Raw genomic sequence first — 16,638 nt, 5'->3', positions numbered from 1 at the left:
TGGTGACGAAATCTCCGGCAAGGGATGGATCCCTTGCTGTCCTCCAACTTGCAGCGGCGCCGAGGAACGATGAGGCCTCCGGTGTCGCCTTTCTCTTGTGTCTAACTCGAATGTATCTCTGGATGCTCTTTCTCTGCGATCTCTGCGATCTCCCTGGATTGCTCCCTCTTTGATGGCAGCTTCGGGATATTTATAGGCAGATATAGTCGGCGGTTTTGGTAAAACATAGATTAGGGTTGACGCATACTTCGTGCTGAAGAAAACCGAGATCGATTGGACTCCGAAAAGGGCTAGGCCGGCCGGCCCAAGGACTCCAGGCCGGCCAGCCTGGGCCTTTTCTGGCCCCTTTCGGTCCCATCTTTCGCGTGTTGAATCTTCCTCTTATTCCTCATCTTAGCCCAGTTGTAACAATGCATCAAAACATCTCCGAAAATGTCCAATTTCCTGTCAAAATGCAACATGCTCCAAAATCCAGGACAAAATCGAAAATGGTCAAGTTCGGGTGCCAAGTGGCGGGTTAGTACATGAATCATCCCGAAGAATTTACCAAAACTACTCCTAATTATATAGTAAAATGGGTACTTAAGGAGCGCCAACACTTTACTAGAGCTTGAATTTACACTTGTCATCCTTGGTTGCAAACCCTCACTAGACATAGGATTTATTAGAAGTAGAAACCTCCTTGTGGTTCTAATTAAATTTGTCTAGTGTTTGTGATTGAAGCTAAAACCGCCTATTCACCCCCCTCTAGTCGGTATCCTAGATCCTACAGAAACCCAACCTTTTTGGCTTCGAGAATGCCTGGCTCCACCACCAGGACTTCCTCCCCTCTGTGCTCCCGACCTGGCATGGTTGTAGCTCTGACGATGCCGCGGGCGCACTGGTTGGCTCGTTGAAAGCGGTTCGGTGTGCGGCAAAGGTTTGGGCTAGGCGCATGCACGCTCCTCCATCCCTCCACCAAAATTGCAAGTTCGTTATCTACATGCTTGACATCCTTGAGGAAGCATGCAACCTATCTGCAGGAGAACAGGTTCTGCGCCGCGAATGCCGGGAGCGCCTGGCGCTCTCCGTTCGGGAACGGGCCGCGTAATGGAAGCAGCGCGGGAAATTCCGTGCGATCCACGAAGGGGACGCCAACACCGCGTTCTTCCATGCACACACCTGTGGGCGGTTGTGTTGTAACCTGATCCGCGGTGTGGAGTTCGACGGGGTGGTAGTGACCGCCCACGACGCCAAGACGCGCGCCATGACGGCGCACCTATAGAGCCTTCTGGGTGTCGCCGAGAACACCACCTGGACGTTCGACCTGGACGGGCTCTACAGCAATGCTGCCCGTCCGGATGCGGCAGCCATGACTGCCCCGTTCACTGAAGGCGAGGCGCGCATGGCCGTGCGCGCCATGAACCGCAATAGCTCCCCCAACCCCGACGGCTTTGGCCCGGCCTTCTACACCGCTGCCTGGCACGTCACCGTGCCCACGGTAATGGCTTTCGCTCAAGCTTTTCAGGCTGGAACGGCAGACCTGGAACGTCTCAATCGTGCCTACATTGTCATGCTGGCAAAACACCAAGCTGCTCTGAAACCCGGGGATTAGCGGCCTATTTGCATGCAAAATTGCTCCCTCAAGATCGTGGCCAAGATGCTGACCACACGCCTCCAGATCGAGATCCCCAACCTCATTGATTCTGACCAGACGGGCTTCATCAAGGGGCGCTCGATCTCGGAGAATTTCATCTATGAATTGGAACTAATCTAATGCTACCACCGCCGGAAGATTCCCACGCTGGTGCTCAAGCTGGACTTCGCCAAGGTGTTCGACTCGGTGGATTGGGGGAGCTTGGACAGGGTGCTCGCTGTCAGAGGTTTTCCCCCCGCCTGGCGCAACTGGATCAGCAACATCCTCACAACATCCAAGTCTGCAGTTTTGGTGAATGGAACGCCCAGCCCATGGTTTGCCTGCGAGCGTGGGCTAAGGCAGGGTGACCCCTTGTCGCCCTACCTATTCCTTTTGGTTGCGGACGTCCTGCAGCAGCTCATCAAGAAGTCTGGGGTGGTGCGTCACCCTGGTGAACCCAGTCTTCCGTGCCCAGTTATACAGTACGCGGACGACACCCTGCTGTTGGTGCGCGCGCACACCGACAATGTTGCAAACCTGAAGAATCAGCTGGACAGCTTTGCTGCTGCAACGGGGCTGACAATCAATTACAACAAAAGCACTCTTGTTCCCATGCATATCTCGGCTGATTTGACCAAGGAACTGATACAAATCCTCGGCTGTAAGCAGGGGACCTTCCCCCAAACCTATCTAGGACTGCTGCTCTCCAACACGAAGCTGCGACTCTCTGCCTTTGCCCTGCTGATCTGCAAAATGGACAAGTACCTGAGTGGATGGCAGGCGACACTTCTAAATGCAATGGGGAGGGCCGTCCTTGTAAACTCTGTCATGGATAGCCAGTTGGTACATGCTATGTCTGGTTTGCTTCTTCCCCAAGGCGTCCTCGATGAGTTGGATACATGGCGGCGCGATTTCCTTTGGGCCGGCGATGAGAAAGCTAGTGGTGCTCAGTGCCTCGTCGCCCGGGAGAAAGCTTGCCAGCAGAAAGAGATGGGCGGCCTCGGGATCAAGGACCTGGCCATGAAGAAAAAATGCTTGTTGCTGAAAGTCCTACACTGTGCGACTTTCATGCCTTTGTCTGGGGCAACAGAGCCCCCCCCCCAAGGTCCAGTTCTTTGCTTGGCTCCTCGTACAAGAACGCATACAGTGCCGAGCCAATCTCCTGAAGAAGAATGTGGTGCAAGACGCAACCTGTGAGGTTTGCCAGGGCGACATGGAGGACTGTGACCATCTGATCTTCAAATGCCCCTTCGCGTCCAGCGTCTGGGCTTCACTTCACGTCGACACCACTGGCTGCAGCGTGAGGCAACTGTGGTGTGCCCCTTGTCCGGGTGCCGTGCCAGAGAAGCACTCCAACTGCTTCATCCTCCTCATATGCTGGCAGCTGTGGAAGCACCGCAATGGCGTGATTTTCCAAGGCTTGGAAGTTGGAACCCTCCCTCACACGTTTCTGGATGGGCTGCAGAGAAGAAGCGACGCTTTGGCCAGGTAGATGGCCGCGCACTGATCGCATTGTAGCTGAAGCTTGGTGCCAAACCCTGTCTCCCATGTAGTACAACTGATATGTATTTCACATTTCACTTTTCCTTTCAAGCTTGCTCAAACTCTAATGTAAAAGCATTTGGCTTGCTCAAAGCCCAATCAATATATCAGGTGGGGGATGCTCCCCCCCCCCGGTTGACCCTCAAAAAAAAACACTACCCACGATATGTGTTGTCACGTATTCATGTATGATGCAAAGAGACAAAAATATCAATTTATAAATAAATGGTTCAACTAAATATATATCAAACACATATGGAGGTGGATGCAAAAAAGAAATATATTGCAACTCGATAATGATAAATATGTATTTAGAGTATGTGTTAGTCCGGTGGGAACCTCATCTAGAACTTCTCCTTCCTCTTCGGGTCAAAATCTGTCTATTTCAGAGCTCAAATCGGCACTGCATACTTTCCCACCGGATTCCTGCAAGATGCATAGCCATAAATATTCCAAATCCACAACGTCTATGAAAACCCAGACAACATTGTGAGTGAACCACAAATTGTGGAAAAATGATTGGGCTAGATCATTGACCGGTGGTGTTAGAAGTATCACCAAGTCAGGCGAATGGGCCCTACCCTTCTTTAAACTGTTGAGGAAAAATGATCGGTTCGAGTGGAACAAGTAAGCCAAAAAAGCTCTGAATGAGCTTAAAGCTTACCTTCAACACCCATCCATACTAGTATCCCCAAACCTCGACAAAAACTTGCTGCTATATCTAGCGGCAGCCCATACGGCAGTGTGCGCGATCTTGATCATGTTGGAGAGATAGAAATTAGCACCAGGCCGCTGGCTAGGTGGCACGAGAGGAGAGAAAAGAGGGAGGCTCGCTGCACCGGCTGGCTGGAATGGGCCAAGGCATGGAGAGAAGAGACAGGAGGAGGGGAGCTGGGCAACCAGTTGTGCTGGGCGCGGAGTGAGGGAAGGTTGGGCTTTAGATAGGGTTTAGGCCTGGGTTAGGTTTAGGTTTTTATTTGTATTGTCTTTTGTTTGAATAGAGTTTTTGAGTAGATTTGAAAAGGGTTTGAATGAATTTGGGGTTTGATTTTAAGGAATTTTCATGTACCACCAAATGACTCATCAAAGAAACACTCAAGCAGAATACAAGTTGTGGTTGGAGGTTTTCAAAATATTTTCAAAAGCATTTGAATCCCGTTACCGTTAATTCAATCTATTTTGTTATAATTCAAAATGTTCAAATTTGTAGTGGTTTTTGGAACTTAGCAAAATATAGGGTTTTTGCAGTATCCCAAGGTTTATATCTAATCCACGGATAGATTGAGGCTAAGATAGATTTATCTATAAAGATCATAAACTTCCCTATAGTGCAAACAATATAAAATTCCAAAGGTAAAGGTATAAGCAGCGCGTTGGTTGAATTCCAAAGCTTTTGGGTGTTTGTGTTTGTGGCACTGTGTGGCTCGAGTTCTGCAGAAGCCTAGGAATAGCAAACTAGGTCTTGCCGGTAAGCTGAGATCGTAACCATATCTAAAACCCAACTCTAGCAGTGGAAATCTACCTAGTCATATATGATGTGTAGGTGGAATAGTAAGGAAGCAATGCGTGAGATAGGAGGTCGTGAGTTCGAATCCTCATGGCCGCGCATGCACATTTACTTGTGAAAAATTCAGGTGACGATGTGCGTGTGCCGGTCTCCCAGGGGTTCGTAATATTTTTTTTCTTGTTTTTCTGGGTGGCGCTCTCCCAGGGGCTCATAATATTTTTTTTTCTTGTTTTTCTAGGTGGCGTGTTTAGTACTGGCCGCTTCGACTAGTACAAAATGGCCCTCCAATTAGTATCGGCCAGAGAGTACCGGTCAGCCCAATCGGTACTAACCGTGCCATTTGACCGATACAAATGAGCATATTTCTAGCAGTGGCATATAATAATGGAAATAGAAGTTCCATTTTACTTCATGGTACCAACTGATCATGATTACACAGTAACACAATAGCTCGGCATCACAAATCATCTTGAGATGCACGATGATAAGTATGCCTTCATATGGATGACACAAAGTAGCACAAATGCCACCCTTCTTCTTCATTTGTGTGTTGGCCATTGTGGGATGGTCCCCTTTATTTTCCTCCAATTGTCACCTTCATTTCTCAATCTCACCATAATTTTAGCATCAAGTGCCACATTTTTTTTACATCAATATTGCATGCTAAAAGCTTCTCAGTATAAAGCTCCTTGTATTGAATTCTTCTCATCATTCAGGCAAGAATGCTTGGCGTAAAGTTGTTCATAGGATGCTGGTAGCTATGACATTGAAACACTGAGCTCCTCCAACTCAACTCTTATTAGCTTACCAGCTTAAGCATCCTTCATAGTTTTTGCCTTCTCAGCATCATGTGCCTTTGTAGCTGCGTCATTTGCCTGATCTGCCAACACACCACAGTCTTCCAATTGCCTTTGGAGCTCACCCACTTCCACCTCATTTGCCTCTAATTCCAATTCGAGTTTAACCTTCTCCTCCCTACACTCCTCTAATTGCTTTTGGAGTTCATCGTTTGTCTCCCTACACTCCTCCAATTCCAACCTAATCTTTATTTCGACTTCCAATAGGAGTTTAATCTTCAATTCGAGTTCCAAAATGATTTTCACCCTCACTTCGACTTCGGATTCGAGTTCTCGGTGTTCCTTCCTACACTCATCTAGTTGCCTTTGGAGTTCACCCCTTGTCGCCACACACTCATCCAACTCGCTCTTCAACTGGGAAGAGGTCTTGGACGACGTGCCTAAAGTTCATTTTAGAGCGAGGAGGCATTAGAGTAGAGAGATGGGACAGCAATGCGACCACACTGCGCAGAAATTGGACGTTGAAAAAAATGATGTTTTTTTTCTCACCTTCTCCTCCGGGTGCAAAAAAGGAACCTGTAAAGGTCCTTCCTAGGGGAGTCCACCATGTTCGTGCTAGGGGCGTCCTTGGTAGACGCAGCAAGGCAGGCTCTCCGAGACTCAACAAAGCACCAGCAGCGAATCCTGCAACAAATCCTGCGCCCAATGGCAATGCAAACGCCATGCTCTGGAGAGACTTGTAGAGGTCGCCGGCTTGCGGCCGTCGTCGCCCTCCTGGCGCTGCTGTTGTCACGCACTCTCCGGAGTTTTTTTTTTTTTTTTGAAACGCACTCGCCGGAGTTGGAAGAGGCGAAGGATGCTGTTCGTGGTCGTGCCCTGCCAAAGCTACCTTGGGGGTCAATATAAGGAGAGAGGGAGAGAGAGAGAGAGGGAGAGAGAGAGAGAGAGAGAGAGAGAGAGAGAGAGAGGGAATGACCGAATGTGTACGAGGAAGCTGGAAGAAGCGGAGAGAAGGGATGGAGTGTCGGTGCTGAAGAGGGAAGAAGCAGAGGGGAGGAAAAGGATGATGCAGTGTCAGCGAGGAAGAAGGGCGGGGAGGGAAAGGATGCAGTGTGAGCGAGGAAGAAGGACGACGGATCAGAGTTGAGACAGAGAAGCTGCCTGCAAACATGCATCTGCCGATGCCGAACGTGAGCAGCAGAAATAACAGCCCATGTACATCAGTGCAAAGATGAGTCACACGTCAGCCATTCTGATGAAAATGAGCCCCTAACGTTTATGCAGATCAGCGCACTCCCATCTCAAATCATGTCGGACCTCTCAAAGTGGCGCAAATGATACTATACTGACAGACAAGCATACACACGATACATGCTTGTGGGTGCATTAAGTTGAGCTATAAGAATTGCATAAAGAGTGAAAAAATAGATTTAACCACTTTTGCAAAATTTCGTGGGTGCATAGGCACCCCCTAATTATTACTTGCCTTGGCTCCTTTGAAGGATATTTGTTGATGCAAAAATCCGACGATCGCATCTCTGCGCAACCACACGTGAGGACCTGGAAGATCTGCTTCACTTCGAGTACAGAATCCACTTAGCGTCGTGTAGGTACATGGCGTGTCAGTTAATTTGACATGCAATTGATAAGAGATGGAAAAATATTAAATTCTAGAATGTATTGGTTAGTGTTCTGAATCGTTCCACAAGACTATCGGCTAGAGATCCAATATAAATAAATAAGCAATCGGTTAGGGAATAGCCGATTTCAATGAGTGAGCAATGTTAATTACTTAACAACGCTCGTGAGAAACACCTAGATCTATATTCAATCGGCTACGGTGATGAAATCACAGTAAAAGCCAATAGTCATAATAAATCTAAGCTGGATAACTGTGGCAAAAGCTAAGACAAGCTAGACCAAACAAGTTAATCTAATAAGAAAAAGCTAATCCAATAACTGGTGAATAAAATAGATCAAAGCGATGGCTATAGATCTAAAATCTAAGATGTTCAGTAACTTTGAGTAAAACAGATAAAGGAAGAAGCAATGCATCGTCAACTTTAAGTCTTTCGACGTTACTCGACTCGGAACTTACAAACAAGTTGGAGATTGAAGCCGATGCAGCCCTGCTAGCTCGGAAGAACTCGTAAAGGGAAAAAAAAACTACTGCAACTAGAGTTTGGCGAACTTGCCGACAAAAAAAAGTAGATGCAAAATTTGGAGATTTAAAATTGTTGACTCCAGATTTTTGCACTTATGACTTTTGCACTTGTAATTTCAAGTCTCAGTGCTAGTGTCATAAAAGTGTCATAGATATTAAAGAATATGACACATCAGCAAAATTATTGATTTCGCTGTAGAGCTAAGAGGAGAGAGACATGACCTGAGTCATCACCAAGGCCCTCTCGTGGCACGGTTGCCAAAGCCACGACATGAGGATGACACTCCTGCTGAGACCGATCTTTGTTTAGTTCTAGCACATTTGATCACACAACCATTGCACTATTTAATGTTGTAAGCTATCTATGAAACTGTACCACGACACTGTGCACTGAGAGTGACTATGTCATTCCAGTGTCAAGTTGATGTGACACTTTTGGCAATTGTGCGATGACACTTCTCAATGAAACTGGCATAAATCACTGAATCAATGCCTGGGCTTTTGGTAATTTGTACTGTTCACTTTCCGGAGCACAAGTTAATTCACATGAATATTTCTCAAGGCCCTGTACGCTCATGCCATGGGCCTCTCAAAGTGGCGCAAATGCATTCTGTCTGTGTACTGTAGTATATCTCAAATCATTTCATAAGGAAGCCGGCAATGGCACTAATTCAATGCTTCTCTCTGTCTCAACTCTGATCCGTCGTCCTTCTTCCACGCTCACACTGCGTCATCCTTTTCCTCCCCTCTGCTTCTTCCCTCTTCAGCACCCACACTCCATCCCTTCTCTCTTCCTCTGCTTCTTCCAGCTTCCTCGTACACATTCCCTCCCTCTCTCCCCCTTATATTGACCCCCGAGTATAACTTTGGCAATTGGCAGCGGAAGGAAGCGTCTTCCAACTCCGGCGAGGGTGACGACGGCCGTAAGCCGCCGGCCTCTACAAGTCTCCAGAACATGGCGGTGGCGATTCCATTGTTGTCTTTGAATCCGTTGGGTCTTGTGGCTTTAGGTGGAGGATTGGCCGCGTATTATCTTCTCCGTGACCTGCGCTTGCCGCGCTTCCGCCCGCGAGGTGAGGAAAAAGACTTCATTTTTCCAATGTCCAATTCCTGCGCAGTGTGGTCGTATTCGTCGCATCTCTCCCCTCTAATCCCCTACTAAAATTAATGGAGTGAACGTCAGTTATGCCGGAGGTGATAGACGCGGAGGCTGATGCCCGGAGGGCGGAGGCTCTCCGAAGGCAACAGGAGAAGGCTGCTCTCCAAAGGCAACTGGTTGAGTGCTTGGCGACAAAGGTTGAACTCCAAAGGCAATTGGACGAGTGTTGGGAAGCAAAGCCTAAACTCAAAGTCGAGCTCGAATTAAAGGTACAACTCATTTTGGAACTCGAGTTAAAGATTAAGGTCCAGTTGGAAATCGAGATAAAGATTAGGCGGGAACTGGAGGAGTGTAAGGAGACAAAGGATCAACTCCAAAGGGAATTGGAGGAGTGTAGGAAGGAAAAGGCTGAACTCCAATCGAAATTGGAGGCGGGTAAGGTGAAAAAAGGTGAACTCCAAAGGCAATTAGAAGAACGTGGGTGTGTGTCGGCAGAGGCAAATGAGGAGGCTACAAAGGCATGTGATGCTGAGAAGGCACTTGATGCTAAAATTATGGTGAGATTGAGAAAATGAAGGTGAAAATATTGGAGGAAAAGAAATGGGAGATCAATATCCTCAACAAGGACATTGAGGTGCTGCATGCCACAATGGCTAGACAAAAAGGAGAGAGAAAAAAGTGCATCTCCAAATGATCAGTGATGCCGACCTATTGTGTTACTGTGTGATCATGATCAGTAGGTACTACGCAATAAAATGGAACCTCTATTTCCATTGTCATATGTGCCGTGTTATTGTTTGGATTCATCTTGTGAATACTATATGCATTAAAATCACTCCAACAAGGAGTCGAACCCGGAACCTTTAATTTGATACTACCGAGACTTTTATAACCACTAGACTACAGACATTTTCGTAGTGCCATCGGGTGTTTGATCTACATGCATTTGCATTTAGGCCCAAGTGACAGCTGTGAGCAAGCGAAAATGGTTTGAAAAAAAAAACTTTCAAAAATTGCTAACTCAGCGCATAGATGTTTAGCAAAAAATTTGTGAGTTGGCATGCTTGCAAAGATGAGAGTTGGTGCTGCCGGCGCTGCTGTTTAGCAGGCACCGGACGTGTCCGGTGTACCACCGGATGGGTGCACCGTACCGTTGTGGCGTGCAGTGCAGGGATGGTCTTGCGCAGGCGCAGCAGCTAGTCAGCTACGTGTACAGATCTTCGTATACGTACAAGTAGAAGCAGGTACGTACGCGACCTGTGGAGCTGTAGTCTGTAGAGCTCCACAGCTACCACACTTGGGAGCAGTCGCTAGCCCTGCATGGTTTGCTTCAAAAGGTGCAGCAGCCACACAGGGAAGTGGCGAGCTCGTGTTGAGGCCAAACAAAGATAGAATGGGAGTGATCCTAACCTGAAGGACAGTGGTGTCGTCAGGGGGGGCGTTCCAGATCGCTCTGCATACCGAGGGATTTGTATTTTGTCCCGGCGCCAGCAACCTCTATGGCCTCTTAGGCTCTGTTTGTTTCAGCTTTTCTGAAAATCGATTGTCTGAGAAGCTGAATTTGCTGAGAATCAGCTTGTGCAATATGATTTTTTTTCAGGAGAAACCCCCCCCCCCCAAATATTTATGTATTTCTCCTGCAGCCCATGCTGCTGCGATTCTAAGGTTTCTCAGAATCTATCTCAGCACAGTCTATAACATGTAACATGCAATCAATATAGTTTTTAAGGAAATAAAATACAACAGCAGCAACAAGAAAACCCTCCTGTCTTGTACAATTGGACAGGCTATAGAGAAGAAACCAAACAAACACCATACGGACCAAAGAGAGAAGGTAAAAGATAGTAATTAAACGAAAACAGTAATATAAAACTACTCCCTCCGTTCCAAATTATCATAGGAACATTTTGACCGATACATAAGTTTTGCTATGTACCAAGATATACATTATGTCTACCAAGGAACGGGTTGAGTAGTAATGATAGTAGGAAAAGTTCAATTCCTATGTCATGGTCCGGACTGGACAGGAGACATTTAAGTCATCAGATATAATGGGCTCAGTGCATGTGGTTATTTCTGACAGGTATGAAATGCATAAAATGAAGCGTAACCAGACTGATGAAGAGAAACCACCTGTCACTGCACAACAAACTGCTGAACTAGACGAAGATTGTCCTACAATTAGCATTTCGCTTTAGAAATTCTGCAAGGAAGCAAACCCAAACAGCTGAAACAGACATGTGCTGATGTCTGCTTCCATATACAAGTTGCAAACTTGCAACAGCAACACAAAGCAATCAAACCCATTAAGAATACCATTAAGAATACATGTAACTTCAATATATTAGCTTGCTTATACTACAAAGAGGGTATGAAAACTGGATGTGGCAATTCATAAGAGGGGCAAATCTAGCCCACTGGAATCTGCACTGCAGTAATATTCATCAATGAACTCCTACAACTGACCAAAAGAGGCCTCACAAAAGAACCTACATGTACTTTCCAGTCCTCACCTCAGACTAATTCCCCAACTAATAGGAATACATTTATCAGGGCAGTTCCATGGAGGAAATAGATAGGCCAAAAAAGGAGTAAACAGAGGGAGAGCGACCTCCTGTGTAGTTTCAGAAGTTAATCAGAATCAAGTATTACTCCGCACCAGACTGCGACAAGACATAATTTGCTAACAGCCTCTATCAGCAAGGTGCAGAAATTTAGTCGCATTTGATATTTCTGTAGATTCTCCTCACAAATAGAGTAGAGCCCACGTAGCCAACAGCACCTTCATACAAAACAGAATGAATGTCAAAATAGGACAAATGTATACTTGAAATGAAGTGAACAAAAGTAAGTTTCAAAGCTCACCGCAAAGTATTCCCAATCCAAGACAGAACATCAGGGTGTAACCAAAGTAGAAGCTTGTCTGGAAGAAGCCTGACATCTTTGTCTTCACATGATAATAGTATATGGAGTATAAATATACATACAAGGCGGTAGAAGCAGCAGAGAAGAATGATGTCCATTGCCAGTGATAGTTCTCAGCATTCAACAGGAAATAAGTACCCACAATAGTGACACATATGGTGACTATTATAAGGATGACAAACACCAATAGCATGAAGCCATAAACATAGTACACCTGCCAGGCAACAAAAGAGACGAACTCAGTATTCCTTCAAACTAAGAAACTTGAACATGTTTAGACGTATTTACTTGGAAACCAACTTCTATAATTAAGAAAGTAGGGATCTTTCACAATGCCAGCTATTGGAATAAAAGGTACTTCCAAGAGGTGCAGCATTCAACAACGTGTAGTTTTTCTTTACCTTGTAGTTCCAGAAGGAAGTGAACACAAAGTACATCTCAATGAAGATGCTGCCGAATGGGAGAAGCCCACCCATCAATGAAATAACTGAAGGTGTAAGGTACCACTTCTTTTCAGGAATAGGACGTGGAATCGTTTTCACACGGCATGGATTGTTGGGAGCACCACTCCAGTTTCTGCCAACTACAGTTCCCAAAAGCACCAATGGGAAGGAGATGAAAGCCCAAAGAACAAATATGACAACCATTGTACCAAATGGTATAGCTGCTAATGATCGGTAGAAGATAGCAATGGTGTTTAACACTAATCCAATTGAGAAGCACAAGAATGGAAAAAGGGATGCCGTAAGGATCATGGACTTTATCCAGTTTTTACCTGCCACAGAATGAATAATGCATTCAGTGATATAGATGAATCAAACTCAAGAATCACATGGGAAATTTGACAGAACTACATAAATTTGTGTGGAATCATACCACCATTCCTTGAATAGAGGCCACCACTAACATATCCAGAGATGAAGGATGTAAGAGCATAGCACACAATAAAGGTTGTGATGATAGCTCCTCGTCTGACAAATAGAGCACAGTTAGGAACTTATTGGAAAAAGTTGGTGCATATTGATGCAAGCTAAACAGTATTTCTGTAGTCTTCTATCCCATAAATGAAGTCAGTAAAAGTCCAGGCATGATAAAGGTTTGTGATCATTGCTTCATGTCTGACAAAAAGAGCATATATGCCAATATCTAAGAACAGTTTTGCATCTTATAATAATGAAACACACATAATGATGAAAGCAAAATATTAGTATTCCTATGTTACAAACTTTCCATGTTTTCCAAGTCTGAACAATGGTACCATTTGTCTGAACTCTGAACTTCCGCGGTGCTCGCTCTTGCACATCGTCTCTCATGGCAACTCGAGTACTAGAGTAGTGCATTTCGTTATAGGGAGGAGCACTGCTCCACAAGTTAATATTGTGTTTTACCTAAGGTACTGATTGATGCAAAAGCAACCATTTTATATAAAGATCCTACTGTGACCATATATAACAAAATAAGAGATTATTCACCTACTGAAGATCTCAATTCTACATTTCTACTTATACCCTATTGTCTCATCTAAAGAAAGATATGAATTTACTTAAGCACAAAAGAAGAAATGCACTTTGAAAGTCAACCATTCTCATTGAAGATTGAACACATCAATTACTAAATGATTATCCATTATAAATCTACTAAATTTTGCATATCCAATGCAGAAAAAAAAGAGATGAAGGAAGCTGCTTATGAGCTTACCCAACATATAACATGCCAACTATGGCCAACACAATCACAAGCAGGATAAGAGCTGCCAGCTGAGTGCCAATACCAACAAGGGCAGAAAGAAACACCAGGCCACGAGGAGGCCGAAATACATCTCCATGGACAAGCTTCCATCCAGATTCCTCATTAACATCTCGCTCCTGAAAAAGGGAAATTGTATCTTAAATTCTTAACAACTCATCCTGCCAAAGGAAAACGTTTTACCATGGCATTTCTATGATTCAACTTGATATTTGATTGATTATTTGACTATTTCTTTCTGAATATACATTGCTGACATGGAAATGATGACCGCATTTTTTTCCCTATAAAGAACGTTCAAGATATTATGCGCTTCTAGAAATATCACATGACAGATAATGATAATGATCAAACATAAGAGATGCAAAAAGTAAAAAAACTAGCAGATGCATATGCAAGCTGATATGCTCCAGACTTATTCAGAACTTACAAGGGATTCCAGGTCGTCATCTTCACGAGCATATTTTGCATAATCATTTCTTAGTGTCCTCATCAATATCATTGACACTAAACCAGTCAAGAAAATAACCATCATGAATGAATTGAAGATGGAGAACCAATGAATCTGAGCATGGAAAATACAATAAGTCAGCCATTTTACAACCCCTAAAGATAGAAAGCAATAATGTCTACCTCTGTTAGAATAAACTTGGAGTCAAGGAGAGAAGATCAAAGTGCCCATATGAAATGTTTGGTTATCTCTGGTGCAATAAGAATTACCTGATGTTCAAAGAATGGGTAGTCCAAGTAAACTTCAAAACGCCGTGCAAATGCCACATTTGTTTGCACCCACTTTACTGAATATGTCATATCCAACTTTTTACCAGCTTCAAGAAGCTTAGGTGACTCTTGCGTGAGATTGACATGAATTATCTACAAAGGAAATTTAATTAGCCAACTATGGCCTCAGCTAATCCTTTCAAGGTTACACACAACACATACCCTGTTACCATTGTATTTAACAACAATGTTCTTGTGAGTGTAAAGGTAGTGCTTGTTCTCATTGTTTTTGTCAGTTTCCCCAACGAAACCTGCTCAGATTGCAACTGAGCAAATTACAAACTAAATTGAGAGCAGAAAGAATTATGCAACATAGATGAATAGGTACACTTACCCCACAATGGCAGATCATCTAGGTGATTTTACCACAGCAAGAAACGGCACAAAAATTGGATGGAAAGAATGTCAGAAGAAAGGAACAATAAAAAATGTGCATCGGAATGGAAAAAAATTAACATTTCCATACCTATGAAAAGCTCAAACCAATATGAGCTCTCAATGGCATCAGAAAACTGCTGAACCTTTTGAGCATCAAGGTCAATTGTGCATATGGGGCCCTTGTCCACATTTTCTAAAACAAAAGAAAACATTCAAATGACAAGTGAGTTAGATAAATTACTTAACAGAAATAAACATGCACTGATGAACGGCCTAACAAAATATAAACAAATTCAAGGTGGATGTGAAGGTAAGCATACTTAAGAATTTGATATCAATCTGACTATCGATCAGCTCATTTCCACCGAGGACCTCTCCCAGTCCACCCCATTTATGTGTGGGGTTTTCAGATGGTTGGCAAAATGGGAGGCTGTAATAGTTGTATGTTTCTTGAGGGTTATTGTAAGGTCCAACTTTGTTTACCCATAGCTTAACCGGTTCTTCTGTTTTGTACTGCACATAAGAAAAATAAGCAGCAGCTGTAATGCTTTAGCAGATGAAACATGTTATCAGCATGATTAAAATCAGTTAGACTACAATTCGAAGACAAAAGGAAAAGTTCCGCAGGTTGTAACTTGTAAGAAACAATGAAGTTCTCTGAATCTGTATATCGTAGCAACAGGTTCACTTTGTTGGACATAGAGAAGAGCAACCATCATAGTCACTTAATGATGTTAATGATGCAGCCAGCAGTTTCTCTACGAAAATTTCACACTATTTGAAAGCTTCATGCAACGAAAAACGAACTTTTGTCTGAATGCGTCTGTCACAGTTCCTTCGCAGCACTCCGATGACAACCGAGATCAAAACAGACAATTCCTTAAACAACCCACAAGCCATTATCTCACTCGCAATCTGAGCGCTCAGCCCTTCGCATCACATAGCATAGCAATAGCCAACAAATAAACGCCGTCATCGTCGTACTAGGCACACAAGTCCCATCGCTCGGCCACGTCCCACCCGCGCGCCAAGAGCGGATCCGGCGTCGAAGCCTCGACGGATCCAACCAAGGAGCGTTCGGATCTAGGGTTGGAGGAAGTGGGGTGTTGGGGGGCGCACCTTGTGGTCGGCCTCGGATGCATATGCGTGAGGTGGGCGCGCGACGGCGAGGAGGACGGCCGCCAGGAGGAGCACGCCGCGGCGGAGCATCTCGTCGGCGGCGAGATCTGGGCGGAGGGAGGCGGCCGCGAACGTTCGGGTGTGTCTCAGTCCCGAACGAGCACGAGCTGCCTCATACGGAGGAGGTAGGCAGAATGAATGGCCGCAGTTTTGCGAAGAGGTCCCTGTGGAACGCGGTATTTGAGAATATTTGCCATGAAACAGAGCATTTATACAGAGCACTTTATATTTTTCTCAAATCCCATTTAATGGCATGGAAGAAGACCATGAAAATGTATACATTGTAACCGCATACTCCTATCATCTTCTTTTTTCTCTTTATATAAAAGATCATGGAATACGAATAAGAGGTTAAGTAAATTAAAGCACAGTACAGTACAGTATAGTACAGTACAATACATCAAAAGAGTGATGGGTCGAAGCATCTTAGAAAGCCATAAAGATGATTGCAGGTATGAGTTAGCAAGTTGAATGTTAGAAAATATATTATTTTATTCGAAATAATAGATGTTCATATTTTAAATTTGAAGGCGAAAAGCTACTTGTAATGTTTATGGTGCTAAAATTCAACCTTAATATTGAAGGATGCCATACTAGATAGCACAAAATTAACTATAATCTTAACATGGCACGTACATCAGCTTTTTAAGTATGTATGTGTCGGTGTCCAGATCTCACTGCCTAGCACCAACTAGTGAATATGCTGCGTGTCCTTGCCTCCAGAGGGTTGATGCAAGAAGAAACATAATGACACCGGGTTTATCCTGGTTCCGGCCGATGAGGTCGTACGTCCAGCAGAGAGGTATTACTTGCACCAAAGTGCATGTAGTTGGGGGTACAAGCTTATGCGAGAGAGGGAGGAAAATTCCCAGGTCCCTTGTGCACTAGGGTTGATTGAGACGAGTG

The 16,638-nt window shown here is 44.6% G+C and overlaps 2 protein-coding genes and 1 long non-coding RNA gene across 3 annotated transcripts; 1 reads left to right on the top strand and 2 right to left on the bottom strand.

Annotated features, from left to right (window-relative positions):
• Positions 1 to 5,255: 5,255 nt before the first annotated feature.
• On the bottom strand, positions 5,256 to 6,288 carry LOC120646132. The gene is made up of 2 exons (XR_005664289.1): positions 6,011 to 6,288; positions 5,256 to 5,901 (listed from the first exon to the last, which is right to left on the bottom strand). It is a non-coding gene; the product is annotated as an uncharacterized LOC120646132 (long non-coding RNA).
• A 2,187-nt stretch (positions 6,289 to 8,475) lies between these two features.
• On the top strand, positions 8,476 to 9,577 carry LOC120646131 (M protein, serotype 12-like). Its single transcript, XM_039922838.1, has 2 exons — positions 8,476 to 8,698; positions 8,809 to 9,577. The coding sequence occupies exons 1-2, from the start codon at positions 8,581 to 8,583 to the stop codon at positions 9,297 to 9,299; spliced, it is 609 nt and encodes a 202-aa protein (XP_039778772.1). The 5' UTR covers positions 8,476 to 8,580; the 3' UTR covers positions 9,300 to 9,577.
• Positions 9,578 to 11,009: 1,432 nt separating this feature from the next.
• On the bottom strand, positions 11,010 to 15,887 carry LOC120643826 (transmembrane 9 superfamily member 1-like). Its single transcript, XM_039920301.1, has 12 exons — positions 15,673 to 15,887; positions 14,874 to 15,066; positions 14,642 to 14,746; positions 14,510 to 14,527; positions 14,338 to 14,426; positions 14,116 to 14,268; positions 13,826 to 13,960; positions 13,348 to 13,514; positions 12,526 to 12,620; positions 12,051 to 12,424; positions 11,590 to 11,863; positions 11,010 to 11,506 (listed from the first exon to the last, which is right to left on the bottom strand). The coding sequence occupies exons 1-12, from the start codon at positions 15,760 to 15,762 to the stop codon at positions 11,439 to 11,441; spliced, it is 1,761 nt and encodes a 586-aa protein (XP_039776235.1). The 5' UTR covers positions 15,763 to 15,887; the 3' UTR covers positions 11,010 to 11,438.
• Positions 15,888 to 16,638: the final 751 nt, after the last annotated feature.

The sequence above is a fragment of the Panicum virgatum genome, chromosome 8K (genome assembly GCF_016808335.1).
Source record: "Panicum virgatum strain AP13 chromosome 8K, P.virgatum_v5, whole genome shotgun sequence".
Classification (NCBI taxonomy): domain Eukaryota; kingdom Viridiplantae; phylum Streptophyta; class Magnoliopsida; order Poales; family Poaceae; genus Panicum; species Panicum virgatum.
The sequence above is the reverse complement of the archived record's forward strand: the minus strand, read 5'-3'. Positions and strand labels throughout refer to the sequence as shown.